Source organism: Podarcis pityusensis, assembly GCF_964106645.2.
Source record: "Podarcis pityusensis genome assembly, chromosome: 8".
In the NCBI taxonomy this organism is placed as follows: Eukaryota; Metazoa; Chordata; class Lepidosauria; order Squamata; family Lacertidae; genus Podarcis; species Podarcis pityusensis.
The window spans coordinates 770,614-786,402 of NC_138033.1; the positions used below are offsets into that span (position 1 = coordinate 770,614).

The 15,789-nt window shown below is 50.0% G+C and overlaps 1 protein-coding gene and 2 long non-coding RNA genes across 5 annotated transcripts in view; 1 reads left to right on the forward strand and 2 right to left on the reverse strand.

The window, feature by feature from the left end:
• The window catches only part of LOC308484110 (uncharacterized protein), a 49,666-nt gene extending 39,036 nt beyond the window's left edge, over positions 1 to 10,630 (forward strand). The window contains exons 5-6 of the mRNA XM_081018683.1: positions 3,791 to 3,917; positions 7,631 to 10,630. Of these exons, the coding sequence (XP_080874809.1) occupies positions 3,791 to 3,917; positions 7,631 to 9,474 (1,971 nt within the window). The 3' untranslated portion in view covers positions 9,475 to 10,630. The remainder of the gene's footprint in view (positions 1 to 3,790; positions 3,918 to 7,630) is intronic.
• LOC308484543 lies at positions 179 to 2,491 on the reverse strand. The gene is made up of 2 exons (XR_013989955.1): positions 1,697 to 2,491; positions 179 to 790 (listed from the first exon to the last, which is right to left on the reverse strand). It is a non-coding gene; the product is annotated as an uncharacterized lncRNA (long non-coding RNA).
• On the reverse strand, positions 9,709 to 12,469 carry LOC308484538. Of its 3 annotated transcripts, none has more exons than XR_013989947.1 (3): positions 12,322 to 12,469; positions 10,730 to 11,187; positions 9,709 to 9,945 (listed from the first exon to the last, which is right to left on the reverse strand). It is a non-coding gene; the product is annotated as an uncharacterized lncRNA (long non-coding RNA). The 3 variants fall into 3 exon arrangements; XR_013989948.1 differs by having other exon boundaries at positions 10,710 to 11,187; XR_013989949.1 differs by having other exon boundaries at positions 9,709 to 11,187.
• Positions 12,470 to 15,789: the final 3,320 nt, after the last annotated feature.

Below are 15,789 nucleotides of genomic sequence, written 5' to 3' on the forward strand. Positions count from 1 at the left end.
GTGTACACTCTGCCTACTGTTGAGAGGAGGGGGGAAATTCTGCGTCATTTCCAAGAGCCTCAAGCCTTTGTTCTTTCTCTCTACTTTCGCTTTTGAAGAGAGAGGACGTGTTTTCACGATGCTGTTCGCTGTGATAGATAATGGATAGTCTGCTGTAAATAAAACTGCTTTTAGCTGCTAAGATCCTGAGTGGACTTTATTTAAGCACACTGAAGAAGGCACTGGAGTTTTTTGCAGTCTTTCTCTTGCCGCTGCTGATGATCTCTGCTATGCTCAGATATGTGGACTTTGGAATGCAGAGGCTTGCACAGGGGAAGTGTGCCGGACCTCAGGCTTATTTGAGCAATAAACCAATCCGCTCTGACAGTGCCCTTGATCTGAGGATGCCAGGGTGGTTCACGTCAGGAGTAGAGAGGTTCACAGAGCTTCCTCTTCCAGCGCCTCCAAGCTGCAAATTGGTGGGGCTCCTTGTTTTCTCCTGCTCTGGAGGGTGGGATCCGAACCAGTGGGTTAAAAGATAACAGGAATGGAGATTCCTATTAAACTTCAGAAAGAACTTTCTGCCAGTAAGAGCATATTTATAAGCAGAAGACACACGTTCTGTTAGCATTTCACTCCTCCCATTGCCAGGTCCATCTGATTCTTGTTTCCTTTCTGTTCCGTGAGGAAGGAAGCCAGTCTGTGAATTCCGTCTCTGGTACTATTGCACTTTTTCTTTCTGCTCTGTCTTGCGACGAGACAGGATGTCTGTATGAGAGCTGCTCCTCTCATACGTGTTCCGTTCTTTAATCTGTAATTAGTAGAAATAAAGTCGGTATGGCCAGATACCTCCTCACCTCTTTTACTCTGCTAGACCGGGTGCTCACAAGAGAGCAGCTGTGAGTCCCAGAACACCAGGACTCCTTCCCCGGAGGAGGCCGTGGGGCCTGCAAGAGTGTTCCCTTACGTTCCCCCACCTGCCCCACAGGCAAGCTGGATACATTTGCATCAAATATATATGAAACCCATTCCATTGTTAGAGAGTAGGGGGTGGGATCCCCTGCTCAGGCCCCTGGGATGAGGGGTTGAAATAAAGGAGAAGAAGGACCGCCAGGAGGACAGCCTTGCAGAGACAACAAAGCAGCCTTGTCGGGTGAGAGAGACCTCAGACGACCCCTCCAGGCCTTTCACCCCGCAAGCTGTTGATAGAGCTGGGGCCTAAGAGGCCATCCAAACACCCCCAAATCCCATTCACCCACGCAGGACGACGAGCCTGCGTGCCCCCCCCCTAGAAACCCCCCTCCCCGTTCTGCAGCGAAGAGGCTTGTAAACCCTTCAATGGAGTCCCGAAACCCCTCAATGAAACACCAGGATTTCTCAAAGAACCATCGCTGACCAATGGGCAACGTCCAAGGTGAGAGGCAGCCAATCCGAAGTCAGGAAGCAGCAGCCCCGTGTCTGGAGCGCGCGATCCGCCAGGAGAGCTCGGCTCTTTTGCGCGACGCTTTGAGCGCAAGAAACCGAGAGCAGAAAGCGGAGAAGAAGCGCGCTGCAAAATGTGGCAACAGCGGATACAATGCATCCTCCTGTTTCCTTGTTTCTTGCAAGACAGAAACAGAGGGGAATCCAGGCCTCCCCTCCCTCCCTCCCTCCCTCAAGCAAAAGGTCCTTTGCCCTTAGGGGGGAATCCAGCTTCGCCCCAGGAGGCAGCCCATACCCCAGACAGTAATCCGGATCCTTCCAGAGGAGAAGCGCAGGAAAGCCTCGCGACTGGGGGGAGGTGTAAATCCCGTTCCTGCTCTTTGGGGAAGCAGCTCCTTCCAAGGCGGTGGGAGCTGGAATGACTGGCGGGGGGGGGGCGACACTTTCTCCTTTCTGCATGACAACCACTCCTCTTTTGTGACCATGGCGTGACGTTTTGGTGATGGTGGGAGGGATGCAAATACGACCCCCCTGGAGGCTGCGATGCCCGGGGCTCCTGCTTTGCAGAGGGAGGGAGAGGGGGGAGCTGGGTGCGCCCGGCTCGCCCAGGGTTCAAAGGAACTGGGCTGGATTCCGAGAGAGGACTGGGAATAAAGGGGGCCACGTCCCCCAGAGCCAAAGACCCTTCCTCCCCATCCCTTCCTGCAAGGGGGGGGGCTGTTGTCTCCCTGCTCCGCAAGTGCTGCCTCGGGGGCGCCTTCGGGGATCCGGTGAGTCTCCTTTCTCTTCCCCCTTTGGGCGTCCTGGGTCTCCCGCCCCCTTTGGATTCATTTCGGTCTCCGCAAAGAAGGCGCCTCGACGCGTCTGCCAAGTACGAGGCTCCTCCCGGGCTCCTGAATAGAGAGGATGTGCGTTTGAAGTGCTCCGCCTTGCAAGGGTTAAAAGGAAGTGAGCTGCATTCCTAGAGAGGACAGGACATAAGGGGGGAGGACGAGGTCCTCCCGAGGAAATTCCCCCCCCCCCCATTTCCTCTCTTCCAGGGGGAGGTTTTCGTCTCCTCTGCAAGAGCTGCGTCGGTGGCACCTTTGGGATCTTGTAAGTCTCCTCTCTCTTCCCCATAGGGCGCAGGGGGGAGAAGGGGCCAAGTCCCAGGGCTGTCGGGGAGGGGCGGGGGGGGGGAGTTTATATTCTTCTTCTTGGGCGATCCCTGGTAGCCGAGTAAGATGGTCTTCCACGAACACGGTTTTAACAATGAGTCCGTAAGTGACTGTGGAGGCCAATTCTGGACCCACACGTCCTTCCACAGTGGGGACATTGGTTTCCGGACGGGAGCTGATCATGGTGTGGATATGCCAAGTGTACCTTCCTCTTGGCACGTTTCTCCCTTGTGTCCTGAGTTCGAGTGTCTTTCAAAGCCCACGACACCTTTGGTCAAGGCTGTTCTCCAACTGGGGCGCTCGCAGGCCAGTGTTTCCCAATTGTCGGTGTTTACACTACATTTTTAAAGATTTGCCTTGAGAGCGTCATTAAACCTCTTTTGTTGACCACCAGCATTACGCTTTCCATTTTTAAGTTTGGAATAGAGTAGTTGCTTTGGAAGACAATCATCAGGCATCCAAACAACATGACCAGTCCAACGAAGCTGATGTTGAAGAATCATTGCTTCAACACTGGTGATCTTTGCTTCTTCTAGTACACTGGTATTAGTTCTCCTGTCTTCCCAAGTGATGTGTAAAATATTTTGGAGACCCTGTTGATGGAATCTTTTGAGGAGTTGGAGATGGCCTTTATAAGTGGTCCATGTTTCACAAGCGTACAGTAAGGTTGGTAGTGCAATAGCTTTGTAAACAAGCATTTTGGCTTCCCTGCGAATGTCCCGGTCCTCAAACACTCTGCACTTCTGCTGCAACTGGACCGTGCCACTCCTGGGTGTGTTGCATTTGTGACCATTATGCTCATTTACCTTGGCTAGCAGTAAAGCTCTGCTGGGTGAAATATATAATTGCCTTCCGGTTACGAACACGACAAACCCGGAAGTACCAGACCGGGTTACTTCTGGGTTTCTTCAGTTGCGCATGCGCAGAAGTGGTCTTTCGCTGCTTGCACATGCGCAGAAACGATAGACCGCCCCGCACGCATGCACAGAACAGGCACTTCGGGTTGCAGTAGTTTCTGGTTGCAAACGGCCTCCGGAACGAATCCTGTTCGCAACCAGAGGCACCACTGTACACAATGAATAATTCATTAGCACAACAAAATATGCATCCATAAAATGCGCAGAAAAAGATTCCCATTAAAACAGGACATCAATTAAGAGGCAGAAGACAACAAAGTGCAACAGTTCACCTTTATTTGGTCTAAGAGGACAACCTTTTCCTTTTTCTTTTAGGGCCCAGTGTGCTTTGAAGATGTGGCTGTCCATTTCACAGACGAGGAGTGGGCGTTGCTGGATCCTGACCAGAGAGCTCTCCATAAGGAAGTCATGGAGGAGAATCGTGGGATCTTGGACTCTCTCGGTAAGGCTCCCTATTGGATCATCCTATCTGTTTTGTAATTCAAGACATCTCTCTAGATGATGAACCTCTGATATTTAGATGGGGCTCAACAGCGCCACCCACAGCACCTGGGATGTTAACACTCCCACAGCAAACCTTGGATGGAAGACTGTTGACTGCTTTCCCTGTGAATATTCTTCCTCCAGTTCTGCCTTTTCAAAGCATAAATAATAAAATCATCATCATCATCTTGCCTACCCCCCTCCAAGATGGCCCCCTTTTGCTCTTGAAGAGCTGGCCTGTCTGCAGCCCCCACAGCCTCCCATCAGGGCCCCTTCATGGGGGCAGAAGCAGAGGAAAGGCCTCAGGAAAGCAGCCATGGCTCCAGCAGGGCTGGGAAGCATCTGGCCAGATGTACAGGAGGAGGAGGAGGAGGAGGAGGGCTGACCGCTCTCCTTCCCCCTCAGGCTCCATCCATCAGCAGCCTCTCATCCCCTCATAGGGGCAGGGCTGCCAGAGGTGCAAGGTGCTGAGCAGGGGGGAAATTGCTCAGATGAAGTTACTCCAGGGCATATAAGACCCCCCCCCCAATATTTTTTCAGGCTCCTCTAAACTGCCCAGGCCTTCTTAAATGTAGGCTTCAAAATGATTCAGGAAGTTGAAGTGGCTTCTGTCAGATGTTTTGTTTCTGTTCTTCTATCTGTCCTTGGCTGACTAAAGAGATGAGTGACATTGGAGATGGCACAGATCCCATGATTGGGCCAAACAAAATCCGTCCCAGAAAATAACCAGGCTTTTTGAACCCCCGGCAGTGAACCCTGGAGGAAGACCTCACATCTAGCTCCCTTCAGTTCTTTCCCGGTAACAAGCATTAATTAGCACTGCTCCCTAATTTGGGACCATCGGCTGTGGCGAGGACTGCAGGGCCTGCTCCCTTCCAAGGCCTTTCCCCACTGGCCTGGGGGACGGGGGCCAGGCCCACACATTCTCAGCTACAAAAGGACTCCTGCTGCAGTGCCCAGAGGGTGGGGCTGGACTCACTGGAAGAAACTCTTGGGGAAGTGTGGAGTTCTTCTGCTATTGCTTCCCTGTTCCAAGTGTCTAATCTAATGTGTTTTAAAATGACCTTAAGCAGTCAGTGGCATGTTATTTTTCCTCTTCTCCCCCCCCCTTTTGCTCTGTTGGGGGGTGGGATGGATAACAACAACAACAACAATTTATTATTTATACCCCGCAAATCTGGCTGGGTTTCCCCAGCTGTTCTGGGCGGCTTCCAACAAAACATTAAAATACAGTAGTCCATCAAACATTAAAAGTTTCCCTAAACAAGGCTGCCTTCAGATGTCTTCTAAAAGGATATCTGGTTGGGGATTCATTTAGGTATAACGTTGTTTTGTTTTGTTTTATTGGTTGTTGTATAGTTTGTGTTTTGTTTTTAAGGGGCGGGACCAGGGCTGCCTGGGAGTGGGCCCCAGCCAACAGAATGGCTGGGGCAAGTTCCACAGGGGGGGATGCACTGGGACACCCAATCTCAGTGATCATGGGCAGGAGGAGGAGTTACGCTAAGACCAGAACATGTCATTACCCAGGAGGCAGGCTTAGTTATTGTTTGAAGACTATCTCTGCCTCCAGGTCTGGTCTTGACTGGATGGATTCTGGAATCAACAAGGGAAACCCACATGACCTGAAGGTGCTGCTGTGCAATGCTAGGTCAACGATTCATAAGACCACTGCCATCCATGACCTGATTGTGGATGGAGGACTTGACCTGGCATGGGTAACAGACACTTGGTTGGATGAAGCAGATGGGCCTGTTCTTGCTGCCGCTTGTCCAACAGGTTTCTCTTTTGCACAGCAACCCAGGTCATGTGGGCGGGGAGGGGGGGTTGCAGTGATATTTAGAAAGTCATTAGTTTGCACCAGGCGTCCTATTGGGAAGACCCAGTTCTCTGAGTGCATGTTCTGGAAGTTGGGCAATAGGGGCAGTACAGGATTCCTATTGGTGTACCAACCTCCCCACTGCACCAAGGATTCCCTGCCCGAGCTGCTTCAGGTCGTGGTGGATGTTCTCCTGGAGACACCTAGCTTGGTTGTCCTAGGGGATTTTAACATCCACGCTGACACAACCTTACTAGGGGCTGCTCGGGACTTCGTGCAAAGCATGGCCTCCATGGGGTTGTCCCTGAATGAGTTTGGTCCAACTCATAGCCGCAGACATGCCTGGTGTTCACCTCTAGTGACGTGGGTAATCTGACACTAGCTAAAAGTGAAGCAACTGAAGTGCCATGGTCAGATCACTTCCTGGTGCAACTGGACATCTCTCCGACCATTCACCTCTCCAGGGAGATGGGATCGATTCAGATGGTCCGCCCCCGCCACTTAATGGATCCAAATGGTTTCCAGAGAGTGGTAGGGGATGCTTCATCCCATGTTGATGGCCTTTCAGCTGATTCCCTGGTGGCCTGCTGGAATGTGGAGTTAACCAGGGCTATCGACTGTCTGGCTCTGAAGCGCCCTCTCCGATTGCATGGAGCCCGGACAGCCCTGTGGTTTTCTCCAGAGCTGAGGGTGAGGAAACGATATCTGAGATGGCTAGAGCACCGGTGGCAGAAAATCCATTCTGAATTGGACCAGACACGGGTTAGAGCTCAATGTCAAGCCTATCAAGTGGTGATAGTGATGGCGAAGAAGACTTTCTTCACCGCCTCTATTGCATCTGCAGAAAATAGCAGCAGGAAACTCTTTCAGGTGGTTTGCAATTTAACAGAAACACCTTTACCATCAGAGCCTTGTAAAGACCCCAAGATCTCCTGCAATGATTTTGCAAAGTTTTTTGCAGATAAAGTTGCTCAGATTCGGAAGGAGGTAGTCACCATTGTGGGAGCAGGGCCGGGGCAGGAGAGTGCTAGAGTCCTGTCTAGTCATGTTATGTGGGATCAATTTCAATCTGTTACCTCCGAGGATGTGGACATGCTGTTTGGACAAGTGAAACCAACCACCTGTCTCCTTGATCCTTGCCCATCCTGGCTAATAAAAGCTAGCCGGGAAGGGCTGGGCGATGGGCTCTGTGGGGTGGTGAATGCTTCTTTCTGTGAGGGAGCCTTCCCAGACCCACTGAAAGAGGCGATCATTAAACCGCTTCTTAAAAAAAACATCTTTAAAGGTAAAGGGACCCATGATCATTAGATCCAGTCGTGGCCGACATCTTTGAAGGTGACCCAGAAACTGCAATTAATCCAGAATGCGGCAGCCAGACTGGTGACTGGGGGCAGCCGCTGAGACCACATAACACCGGTCCTGAAAGGCCTACATTGGCTCCCAGTACGTTTCCAAGCACAACTCAAAGTGCTGGTGCTGACCTTGAAAGCCCTAAATGACCTCGGCCCAGTATAACTGAAGGAGCGTCTCCACCCCCATCGTTCTGCCCGGATACTGAAGTCCAGTGCCAAGGGCCTGCTGGTGGTTCCTTCACTGTGATAAGCCCACCCGGTGGAATGCCCTCCCATCAAATGTCAAGGAGATAAACAACTATGTGACATTTAGAAGACATCTGAAGGCAGCCCTGTTTAGGGAAGTTTTCTAATGTCTGAAATTTTACTGTATTTTTAAATCTTTGTTGGAAGCCGCCCAGAGTGGCTGGGGTATAAATAAATTATTATTATTATTATTATTATTATTATTATTATTATTATTATTATTCCTGAGGCTCTAATCTGTTTGCCACGTAGTTGCAGGTGGTGATGAACTGGAGATGAAGAACGAGGGAGACCACAACGAAATCCACACAGTGGAGGAGTCATATCAGGATTCAGACTGTGAAGAGAGCTTCAGGCAGAGCTCCCATTCCACTTCTCATCAAAGAAATCCCCTTGAGAATAAACCCCATCAGTGCTTGGAGTGTGGAAAGAGCTTCAGTCGCCGAGGCCAGCTTACTGTTCATCAACTTATTCATACAGGAGAGAAACCCTATAAATGTTTGGAATGTGGAAAGAGCTTCATTAGGAGCAGCAATCTCACTTCCCATCAAAGAATTCATACAGGAGAGAAACCCTATCAGTGCCTGCAGTGTGGAAAGAGCTTCAGTCACAGCCACCAACTAAGTGTCCATCAAAATATTCATACAGGGGAGAAACCCTATAAATGTTTGGAATGTGATAAGACATTCACTCAGAGCTCCCAGCTCAGGACTCATCAAAGAATTCATACAGGGGAGAAACCCTACCAGTGCTTGGAATGTGGAAAGAGGTTCCGTCAGAGATACAAGGTCACTGTCCATCAGAGAATTCATACAAGGGAAAAACCTTATCAGTGCCAAGATTGTGGGCAGAGCTTCAGAAAAAAGGACAGATTAACTTCCCACCAAAGAATTCATACAGGGGAGAAACCCTACCAGTGCCAAGAGTGCGGAAAGAGCTTCAGAACAAAGGAGAGTTTCACAGTCCATCATAGAATTCATACAGGGGAGAAACCTTATCAGTGCTGGGAGTGTGGAAAGAGCTTCAGTCAAAAGAACAGTTTCACTTCCCACCAAAGAATTCATACAGGGGAGAAACCTTATCAGTGCTGGGAGTGTGGAAAGAGCTTCATTCTAAAAGGCCAACTTATGTCCCATCAAATAATTCATACAACAGAAAAACCCTATCGGTGCCAAGAATGTGACAAGAGCTTCAGTCGAAGAGAGAGTTTCACTTCCCATCAGAGAATTCATACAGGGGAGAAACCCTATAAATGTTTGGAATGTGGAAAGAGATTCACCCGGAGCACCAGTCTCACAACCCATCAAAGAATTCATACAGGGGAAAAACACTTTCAGTGCTTGGAATGTGGAAAGAGATTTATTCTCAGAAGGCAGCTTACCCACCATCAGAGAATTCATACAGGGGAGAAACCCTATAAATGTTTGGAATGTGGAAAGAGCTTCAATGAGAGGTCCAAGCTAACTTCCCACCAAAGAATTCATACAGGAGAGAAACCCTATCAGTGCTTGGAATGTGGAAAGAGCTTCAATGAGAGGTCCAAGCTAACTTCCCACCAAAGAATTCATACAGGGGAGAAACCCTATCATTGCGTGGAATGTGGAAAGAGCTTCATTCACAAAGGCCAGTTCATGGCCCATCAAAGAATTCATACGGGAGAGAAACCTTATCAGTGCTTGGAATGTGGAAAGAGCTTCATTCACAGACGCCAGCTTACTGTCCATCAAATAATTCACACAGGGCAGAAACCCCATCAGTGCTTGGAATGTGGAAAGAGCTTCATAGACAAAGGCCAGCTCACTGTCCATCAAAGAATTCATACAGGGGAGAAGCCATATCAGTGCTTGGAATGTGGAAAGAGCTTCAATAAGAGCAGCACTCTCACTTCCCATCAAAAAATTCATACAGGAGAGAAACCCTATCAGTGCTTGGAATGTGGAAAGAGATTCACCCACAGCACCAGTCTCACAACCCATCACAGAATTCATACAGGGGAGAAACCCTATAAATGTTTGGAATGTGGAAGCAACTTCAATACGAGCAGCAAACTCACTTCCCATCAAAGAATTCATACAAGGGAGAAACCTTATCAGTGCTTTTAGTGTGGAAAGAGCTTTACTCAAAACTGCCATCTTAGGGCCCATCAAAGAGTTAATCCATGAGAAAAACCCTATCAGTTACAAGAGTGTGCAAAGAGCTTCAGAAAAATGGATAGTGTCATGTCCCATCAGAGAATTCATACAGGGGAGAAACCCTAACAGTGGCAAGCATGTGGAAAGAGCTTCAGCCACAGGGCCCGTCTTGTTAGCCATCAAAGAACTCGCAGTGGGGCAAACTACAGTAGTGGCTGTATACAGATTTAATTGGAGGAGACTTTAGTTCATATGAGGTAATGATTGCAGCTGGGTTCTTTGCCACATCTGGTGCCCCATATTAATTCCTACTACGTACCCAGAGCTGTGACTTGCAAGTTCTTGGCCAAGGTGTTGAATTCCGTCTTCACGTCATGCCTGGGGAGAGGGATAACAGTGATTGGGCGACACTGATGAGGTTGCTGTCCATGCTGATCTTTCCTTGGAAGGACTTGGTGTAAAAAAATTTGATAGTTGATTGAATATTAGATATTATAGATTTTGATCAAAGTGTCCTAGTATTAATTGCATCCAGCCTTTTAGATAGAATGCATTAGGCTTGACTTTTGTATGCCTGCATTTTGTAAACCTCATTCCACCCTCCTGTAAAGTTGTCATGTGTAAGTTTCCTACCGCTTCCAGCCTTTTCAGACCCTAGAAGGGCAGATGATGTTTTGGGAAAGAGGTCTGTGTTGAGCTAGCATCCGTGTGAGAACTCACATCTCTCCTCAAAGGTCTTTGACATGTTTTGGGAACAGGAAAGTAAGATAGGGGATAGGAAAATCAACAGTCCCATGGAAGTCCTGGTTGCCGTGGGCATGGTGTCAAAGTGAGACATATGAGACCCAAATGACCTGGGCACTGTGGGACACGCCAAGGTAATTTCAGAGGAGTCGATATCCACATTGAGCCACGCATCCCATGACCTGTGACGTTTCTTGATGCAAGTGGAAGAGTGCTGTGGCATATTATGAGTCTTTGTGTGCTGTGTATATAAGCTTTCTTCTAATATGCCTCCTGGCAGCCTTTTCAAACCAGCCCTTCTGCTGAAGAACTGGATAGCAAGGCTGTCCTATTGCAATAGTTTGAATAAACTGGGTCCCTGCAGGACTCTGAGTTTGCTCTCCTTCTCTTGGTTCCGTGTTTTTATTTCAGATGTTCCCTTACATGTGTAACAAACCGCTGGTGTAGAAGCAAATTCTTACCACACAAGCAGGTAACGTACTTTATTATTTCTATGGCTATAAAATTTGTGCAGTGCCCTTGATCTGAAGATGCCAGGGTGGTTCACGTCAGGAGTAGAGAGGTTCACAGAGCTTCCTCTTCCAGCGCCTCCAAGCTGCAAATTGGTGGGGCTCCTTGTTTTCTCCTGTTCTGGAGGGTGGGATCCGAACCAGTGGGTTAAAAGATAACAGGAATGGAGATTCCTATTAAACTTCAGAAAGAACTTTCTGCCAGTAAGAGCATATTTATAAGCAGAAGACACACGTTCTGTTAGCATTTCACTCCTCCCATTGCCAGGTCCATCTGATTCTTGTTTCCTTTCTGTTCCGTGAGGAGGGAAGCCAGTCTGTGTGAATTCCGTCTCTGGTACTATTGCACTTTTTCTTTCTGCTCTGTCTTGCGACGAGACAGGATGTCTGTATGAGAGCTGCTCCTCTCATACGTGTTCCGTTCTTTAATCTGTAATTAGTAGAAATAAAGTCGGTATGGCCAGATACCTCCTCACCTCTTTTACTCTGCTAGACCGGGTGCTCACAAGAGAGCAGCTGTGAGTCCCAGAACACCAGGACTCCTTCCCCGGAGGAGGCTGTGAGGCCTGCAAGAGTGTTCCCTTACGTTCCCCCACCTGCCCCACAGGAAAGCTGGATACATTTGCATCAAATATATATGAAACCCATTCCATTGTTAGAGAGTAGGGGGTGGGATCCCCTGCTCAGGCCCCTGGGATGAGGGGTTGAAATAAAGGAGAAGAAGGACCGCCAGGAGGACAGCCTTGCAGAGACAACAAAGCAGCCTTGTCGGGTGAGAGAGACCTCAGACGACCCCTCCAGGCCTTTCACCCCGCAAGCTGTTCGTAGAGCCGGGGACTAAGAGGCCATCCAAACACCCCCAAATCCCATTCACCCACGCAGGACGACGAGCCAGAGTGGCCCCCCCATAGAAACCCCCCTCCCTGTTCTACAGCGAAGAGGCTTGTAAACCCTTCAATGGAGTCCCGAAACGCCTCAATGAAACACCAGGATTTCTCAAAGAACCATCGCTGACCAATGGGCATCGTCCATTAGGACGATTAGGAAGAACATTAGGAAGAACTTCCTGACAGTAAGAGCTGTTCGACAGTGGAATTTGCTGCTAAGGAGTGTGGTGGAGTCTCCTTCTTTGGAGGTCTTTAAGCAGAGGCTTGACAACCATATGTCAGGAGTGCTCTGATGGTGTTTCCTGCTTGGCAGGGGGTTGGACTCGATGGCCCTTGTGGTCTCTTCCAACTCTAGGATTCTATGATTCTATGATTCTATGTCCAAAGGTGACAGGCAGCCAATCCGAAGTCAGGAAGCAGCATCCCCGTGTCTGGAGCGCGCGATCCGCCAGGAGAGCTCGGCTCTTCTGCGCGACGTTTTGAGCGCAAGAAACCGAGAGCAGAAAGCGGAGAAGAAGCGCGCTGCAAAATGCGGATACAATGCATCCTCCTGTTTCCTTGTTTCTTGCAAGACAGAAACAGAGGGGAATCCAGGGCTCCCCTCCCTCCCTCCCTCAAGCAAAAGGTCCTTTGCCCTTAGGGGGGAATCCAGCTTCGCCCCAGGAGGCATCCCATACCCCAGACAGTAATCCGGATCCTTCCAGAGGAGAAGCGCAGGAAAGCCTCGCGACTGGGGGGAGGTGTAAATCCCGTTCCTGCTCTTTGGGGAAGCAGCTCCTTCCAAGGCGGTGGGAGCTGGAATGACTGGCGGGGGGGGGCCGACACTTTCTCCTTTCTGCATGACAAACTCCTCTTTTCTGACGAGTCCATGACGTTTTGGTGATGGTGGGAGTGATGCATTGTGGTAAAATCCCTTTCACCCTTGCTGGGGGTTCTTCCTCTTTGCCACCTTTGAACCTTCCTTGCAACAAACAAAGATCAGGTCTGGGGACCGCTATTTTCCTTCTTCAGCTTGGCTGGAGTCTCCTCCTTTTGCTGCCCCTAGGTGACTGGGGAAGAAGCGGTGTGAGGCCCGTAAACCCGATTATTTTCTTTAACCCTGTTGCTCCTGCTTCCCTTTCCAAGGGAGGGAACAGCTCAGGAGCCAGCCCAGAGGGTTGTCAAAATAAGTCCCTCCTGGAGGCTGCGATGCCCGGGGCTCCTGCTTTGCAGAGGGAGGGGGGAGGAGCCCGGCTCGCCAAGGGTTAAAAGGAACTGGGCTGGATTCCTAGAGAGGACAGGACATAAGGGGGGAGGACGAGGTCCTCCTGAGGAAATCCCCCCCCCCATTTCCTCTCTTCCAGGGGGAGATTTTCGTCTCCTCTGCAAGAGCTGCATCGGTGGCACCTTTGGGATCTTGTAAGTCTCCTCTCTCTTCCCCATAGGGCGCAGGGGGGAGAAGGGGCAAGTCCCAGGGCTGCTGGGGAGGGGCGGGGGGGGGTGGAGTTTATATTCTTCTTCTTGGTCTTCCACGAACACGGTTTTAACAATGAGTCCTTAAGTGACTGTGGAGGCCAATTCTGGATCCACACGTCCTTCCACAGTGGGGACATTGGTTTCCGGGCGGGAGTTGATCATGGTGAGGATTTGCCAAGCATGCCTTCCTCTTAGCACGCTTCTCCCTTGCGTCCTGAGTTCGAGTGTCTTCAAAGCCCAGGACACCTTTTGAAAAGGTGCCCTCGCAGGCCACTGTTTCCCAGTTGTCAGTGTTTATACTACAGTTTTTTAGATTTGCCTAGAGACAGTCTTTGAACCTCTTTTGCTGATCACCAGCATTACGCTTTCCATTTTTAAGTTCGGAATAGAGTAGTTGCTTTGGAAGATGATCATCAGGCATCGTCGCCATCACTCCCGGACCCCCAGCCCCGAGGCTAAAATCGAAGCCAAGACAGCTAGCGGGATCCATCCCGCTCGCTGTCATGGCTTCTTTGCTCTTTGAGGCTGGGGGGGGGTTCTTTACCCCCCCCAAATTAAGTGCGCCCTATGGGCCGGTGCGCCCTATAGGGCAAAAAATACAGTAAATGACATAAATGTGTCATTTCCTAAATGACATAAATGGGTATTCAGTGAGGAGGGGCAGACCCGTGGATTGGAGAAAAAGGTGGGATGAATATGCCACAAATAAAAAGGGGAGCCCAGCCATTAGGGGCCAGTTTCGGAGCCGTTTTCCAGGGCAGTTCCACCCAGAGGACTTGCAACCACCCCATGGGATCCAGAGCAGGAAGCCCCATGGCCACATCCTCTCTGTGCCAAAGGGACGGTGGCTGGAGCTTCCAGTGGGCACTGCCAGTCCCCGAGGCCATCTGAGGGACCAGGTGGATGCCAAAGAACCTCCAAGCAAGTGGGGCTGGGGGGGGGGGTTAAGCTATGTAACACCTTCACCATCATCATCATCCCCATCCCATTTTCACCCTCCGTTCCCAAGGCAGATTACATTAAAACACAATACTGAAAAGAACTTAAAGCCACGTACAATCACAGAATGAAGGGCAGTCCTACTTTTCTTGCTTTCGAGAGCTGTCCTTTGGTCAGGTCAGGATCTGGCCCTCAGAACAAAGGAAAAAGGGACAGGCACTGGAAAGAAATGTGCCCTGGCATTTGGGGGGGGGGACCCCCACTCTTGCCTTGAGTCCAAACTACACTTGGTACAAATGACTCACTTGTCAATTCTGACTTCATTCTTTCTCTTTTAAAAAAAGAAACTCTGAGTCTGGGCTGAGATTCCTGCAAATACTTCTCCATGCTTGCCCAGGGAACCCTTTTCTCTTCCTTACTGTGTATCAATTTTATATCAGAAAAATGTATTTGCTTTTTAGAATTTGCCAAAACCTCTCATTAGGACAGGCAGAACTTGGCAGAAGACGTAGGGACTCCTTCCAATCTCCTGGAGGTGTCCAGAGAACAGAGATGGATGAGCAAGACTCAGCTGGCCATGAAGCAGGAAGAGGCCTTGGAACCCACCATGGGAGCAGTGGGGGATTCTGGGAAAACTCTGTGAAGAAGGAACTGGGTGAGGAGGACACCCTTTGCTCAGAGGTGCAGAGCCAGCAGCTCAGGCAGTTCTGCTACCAGGAGGCCAAAGGACCCCGAGAGATTTGCAGCCAACTCTACCACCTTTGCTGTCAATGGCTGAAGCCGGAAAGGCACACGAAAGCTCAGATGTTGGACCTGGTGATCTTGGAGCAGTTCTTGGCTGTCCTTCCACCAGAGATGGAGAGCTGGGTGAGGGAGTGTGGAGTGGAGACCAGTTCCCAGGCGGTGGCCCTGGCCGAAGGTTTCCTCCTGAGTCAGGCAGAGCAGCAGGTGAGAGAGACTCCCAAGGGGCTCCAAAGAGGAGGGAGAGTATTCCCAAATCAATTCCTAATGGCCCATCCTTTTTTGGAAAGCATCCGAGGAATGATATCGGACAGCCCCAAAGTGTTTGTGTCCTAAGCCATTCCATTTCTAATCTACTTTTTTGAATCCTTGTTGCTCTTTCAGGGGAAGGATCCGTTAGCAGAAATGGGTCCAGATTCCTCTGAGGCAGAGAAGACTCCCTTGGACTCCAGAGAGAGGCCTCTGGGTAAGGAGGAAGGAGTTTTTTCTCTGTTGGGTCACATTTTGTGGATTTTGAAACTAATCTGTGATTTCTTTTCATCTTATTGGAGAATTCACAGAGGACCAAGAGCCCAGAGAAAGGGAGATGTATTTTTGCACTCTAGTATGTCAAATGGGTGCAAACGTCCACATTTACATGGCAACTCCTCCTTGTTTGAAGGTGCACCTGTAGTTTTCCTTCGGACTGAAGCATGCGCTCTTGGCTTCCCACTTACCTTCTTCTCTTGCAGGAGACGGAACAATGCCAGCAAGACCTGCTTGTCCATCTTTTCTTGGTGGCGGAGGGGAAGCTGCCCCTGTGGACCCAGAGCAGGTAGGAGGAAGGGGCCATGTGTGGAGAGAGGATGTCATGGACTGGTGGACACAGAGGAATGGTGGGAGGAACCGCCAAGGAAGGAGGGTTGAAGGCTCAAATAGGCTTCTAAGCAGTTCACACACCATACCAAAGAGTGGCCAGGATTCACCCCATCAGTTGCACAATGGGGCTTTCCCCCTCTCATTCCCCTGCG